At 39.7% G+C, this 4,262-nt stretch overlaps 1 protein-coding gene across 1 annotated transcript in view; it reads right to left on the bottom strand.

Annotated features, from left to right (window-relative positions):
- Positions 1 to 751: 751 nt before the first annotated feature.
- The window catches only part of LOC118324033 (TGF-beta receptor type-1-like), a 56,677-nt gene continuing 53,166 nt past the window's right edge, over positions 752 to 4,262 (bottom strand). The window contains exons 5-6 of the mRNA XM_035656146.1: positions 1,711 to 1,835; positions 752 to 1,535 (exon numbers count right to left, since the gene is read on the bottom strand). Of these exons, the coding sequence (XP_035512039.1) occupies positions 1,261 to 1,535; positions 1,711 to 1,835 (400 nt within the window). The 3' untranslated portion in view covers positions 752 to 1,260. The remainder of the gene's footprint in view (positions 1,536 to 1,710; positions 1,836 to 4,262) is intronic.

Raw genomic sequence — 4,262 nt, 5'->3', positions numbered from 1 at the left:
CAGAGTCAGGGTGCTGCTGGTGTGCATGTTGGCTCACTGGAAAGGCTCTGCTACACTAAATGGAATGGAACCTTAATTAGTATTATTGGTAACACCTGTTTTTACCAACTATTTCATGTCCAAATGGCTACTGTGAAAAAGGTGTATTGTCCATGGCCTGGCACAGGTCACTGTCTGATTCACACTGCCAAAACCCAGCTGTTAGCCTGCCGCTAACACACCGAGTGCTCCTCCCTAACTGACTAAAGAAGACAAAACTACCTGGAACTTCAGTTCCTACTGCTTCAATAACCTGAGAGTATCTTGAGAACACATTAAAACTACAACAATGGGTGGTTACCTGTGATTTCTGAGACAAACACTGGTTGTTTGGGGGTACAAATAAGGAACAGAGCTAAGGCTGCTTACCTGCAGAGCTATTGCTTACCCATGTTGGAACTTATCAAATAGTGTTTAACTGTCAGCTCAAGTGATGGCAGATATCATATGAGATCTTCACTGAGAAAAACAGAATCGCCAGTCATTTCCTCTATCTCTGTGTGTGACTGTTCAACAAGGGCTGTGTGCTGGCAAGAATCTGGTGACACGATATGTATCACCATACCAGGGTTACAATTGAATATACTGCCATTTAAAAAGAAATAATAAAATTCTGGTCATAGAATAAAAAACACACCACCATATGCATAAAACAAGGAGAGTAAGAGTAAAAAAGTTTACTTTTTCATGCATTTGTATTTATCACAGTTTCTCTAACATCCAACAATAGAAATAATAAATATTGTGATAGTTAAGTGTATGGATGTCTTCTTACACCCCTAGGTTCAACCCCTACAAAAATGAATAAATCAACAACTGCAGACAGACTCCAAACCTAATGGTCAGGTCTCTGCCTTGCCATAGCACTGTTCTTATCATTTTCCCCAAATAAGCTCAAATGGAATTGTAATGACTCCAAACTCAGTAAACAAACCAATACAACAAGTGTGTGTGTGCAACATGGTTAAAACTGAAACCTGAGACTGCACGGGATACAATACACAAGCTTTCTCCTTCCGTGAGCTGAGTGCTTGCTTCCTCTCTGGGGACTGTGGGAATGAGCGTGCCTGTGTGTGTGTGTGTATATCATATGATTGAGCACTGTTATCAAGAAGGACTCCAGGGCTTCAGGGGGGTCAGACTTACTGCTGGATACAACTGGCCTACCTAGGCTAAAAATAACAAGTTTCCTGAACAAAACAAGACTTTGTTTTATGTATTTTAGACAAAATACAAGGGGATACCATACAAAACAACAGCTGGTCTACTCATACATTTACTTGCAAGGCTTTCAAAGGATGCACTGAAGCCTGTCCATAGTCTCATTTGAGGCCTCCAACATCTTTGAAAAGTGACTTGTCCTACCTCACAGCTCTGCCAGCGGTTAGGAATGTTGGGCCGAAGCTTCTGCTCGCAAACCACCTTCCTCATCTCCTCCACTGATGGATCTGACTGAACCAGGTCGTAGTAGGGAAGCTGGTAGTCCTCATGGATGCCTGACAGGAAAATATGATGTTAAAATACTTTAAGGTGGTATGCATGCTACATCCCCTCCATCGATGCAGATACTGGTGTGTCAATACTTCCATAATTAAATCTCTTCCTCTTAAGCTCCATCCATCTACCACTCCCTCTATTAATCTGTCAACCCCACCCTCATTTAATCCTCACCTCCCATCGAGCAGCGGCTGGCGATCTCCCAGAAGACCAGGCCCATGGCGTAGATGTCAGCTCGCTTGAAAGACTCAAAATGTTTCATATTTATGGAGTCGTCCAGGACCTCTGGCGCCATATACCTGAGCAGAAAGATAATGGGCTGTTATCAAACCATTTCTCAGTTATGTAAATTATGTTATGTCATGGTGTATGTGGCTCAAATAAAAGCACACACTTTTCTGAGAAAGGAAAAATCATCCAACTAATTTTAATGTCCAGATATGTAAGCACACATTCATTGAAAGATGACAAAGGGGAGATGAGTGTACAAGTTGGAAAAGTACAAAGAGTACCACATAAGATGGTATTTTCAGGACCTTGAATAGAACTTTGCCTGCCTGTCTGGTATTTTCATGTCCAGAGAAGAAAGAATTGTGCAAAAGTGGGAAAGCAAAATGTTGGTGGACAGTAATAAATTTGGTCCTGTTTCCCAAGTTTCTTAAGGCTACAGTGATCATAAATCCATTTCACAAACATTTTCATGCTTAATAAACAAAAACAACTTAAAAAGCTTAGAAATGATAATCAGCAATCTGGAGCCTCTTAAACGCCGCCTTCTTTAAAAGACACTGGTCCGTAGGATTTAGTGGCATCTACTGATGTGGCTGCACATCGCCAAAGTGTAGAGCCAGTGTTTGGTTTGTCCATTCTGGGCTACTGTAGAGAGGTTCAACACATTCCCTCTGTAGATACAAACATCTCATTCTAAGGTAACAACAACACAATGATTCCTATTTTCAGGTGATTATACACTAATGAAAACATACCTATGAATATTATATTCCATTTGTCACAATAGATCCTCCTAAATGTTACACACTGGCCCTTTAAGTCATGACCAGTGACACTCTTGAAGTGGCGCTTGAAGCAAAACGAGTGATGATATTTAAATCTGAAAACACGAACATGAATTAAACAATTATTGATCTGTGCCAGACTGTCCATGCGTTAGGTAACCATGGACCAATTTAGATCTGCCAGTTTGTCGACACCATCCTCCCCTCACTCTTCTTGTCATGAATCTGCCATCATCTAGACAGCACTAATCACAGTAAGGACTTCATCACTCTGATGGAGGAAGGTGGAGAGTACAGAATCTCTCTCCTTTTTTCTTCTTTCTGTAAGTAAAAGATCTATTTCTATTATATCCTAATTCATTAATCTCCTCTGTCTGAAGCAGCTTTCCTATGTTTAGCTTCCATATCTTTTTTTTTTTTAATGCTGGCACACGCAATTTCAATTTGTTTTGAAAGGTCTATTTTTACAGGATTCAGCCGGTTAACAGTGCAGGTTTTTATAGTCACATTTTCCCCACTGCAATGCAAGACGCAAGTGTTGTATATGATCAGGCTGTATTGTGCTGCTGTACGTCTGGCTTAATGCATAAGTATAAATCTAGCTTAATGAGAAAATAAGGACAGAGCAGCATTTGAATGAGACTGTAACTGCTTGATTTGATTATTAATTTGTGATGAAGAGCAACATCTGCATTGAGCAGCAGCTGATCAGACCAAAGTTAGCTTTTAGTAACATGTATCACAAAAGGCAGCATGCTGAAAGCTCCATTAAAAGCACATGAAGTGGTCTGGTTAGCTCACTCGGTAAAGCTGGCGACCCACGTATGGAGTTGCTGCAGCGGCCCGGGTTCGAATTTGCTGCGTGTCATCCCCTCTCTCTGTACCCCCCTTTCCTGTCTATCTACAGCTGTCACTATCTAATAAAGCCAATAAAAGGCCAAAATAAAAAAAGCACATGAAGCTACATTGTCATACCGAACAATTTCAAGTATAAAATACTTCTGTGTTTAAAGTGGCCTCCTGTGTGAAATTTCCGTAGATGAACAGGGTCTGCCTACGCTGCTATATTTTAATGTTGTTCATGTTCTTGAAATGCCTGGTATTTTCAAGGGTGGTATGCAATGTGAAACTTTGAAGAAAAACAGTGTTCTATAGCTATTATACTGTGCAATCAACATGTATTTGATCATGATAAGTTAAAGCTAAAAAGTTGTCTATTTACACTTTAAAACATTTATGCTTTATAATGCAAATAATTCTAATATAAAGCAGGGTTAGGCATTCAGCATGATCTTTAGCACCACTCACAGCAAACATTTAGAAGCTGCGTGTATATGCCATGGAAAACACTCTCACCTTTAATATTAATGGTTATAGGAAAATGGGGGCTGTGTGGGTCTCCTACTGTGCCATGTCACGTGACTTGACGATTCATTTCTTAATTCTGTTAACAAGAGCATACTAAATACTCAAAGAAAATAAGCAGGACTTAGGAAATGATGTGAACAGTAATTTCATTAAGATTGCTGTCAGTACGATATTATGTACCAATCTATAAATAAATGGTTAATCTTTGCATAATCAGTCACAGCTGCTTTATCCAGGAGAATTCAATTTTCAGTTCAACTCATTTTTTTTGCATAGCGGCAATTATAACAGATATTATCTCAGGACACTTTTCAAATAGAGCAGGTCTAGACGGAACTCCTT

The sequence above is a fragment of the Morone saxatilis genome, unplaced genomic scaffold (assembly GCF_004916995.1).
Source record: "Morone saxatilis isolate NCDOM2014 unplaced genomic scaffold, NCSU_SB_2.0 Contig0, whole genome shotgun sequence".
In the NCBI taxonomy this organism is placed as follows: Eukaryota; Metazoa; Chordata; class Actinopteri; family Moronidae; genus Morone; species Morone saxatilis.
This window is presented reverse-complemented; position numbering and strand designations above follow the sequence as displayed.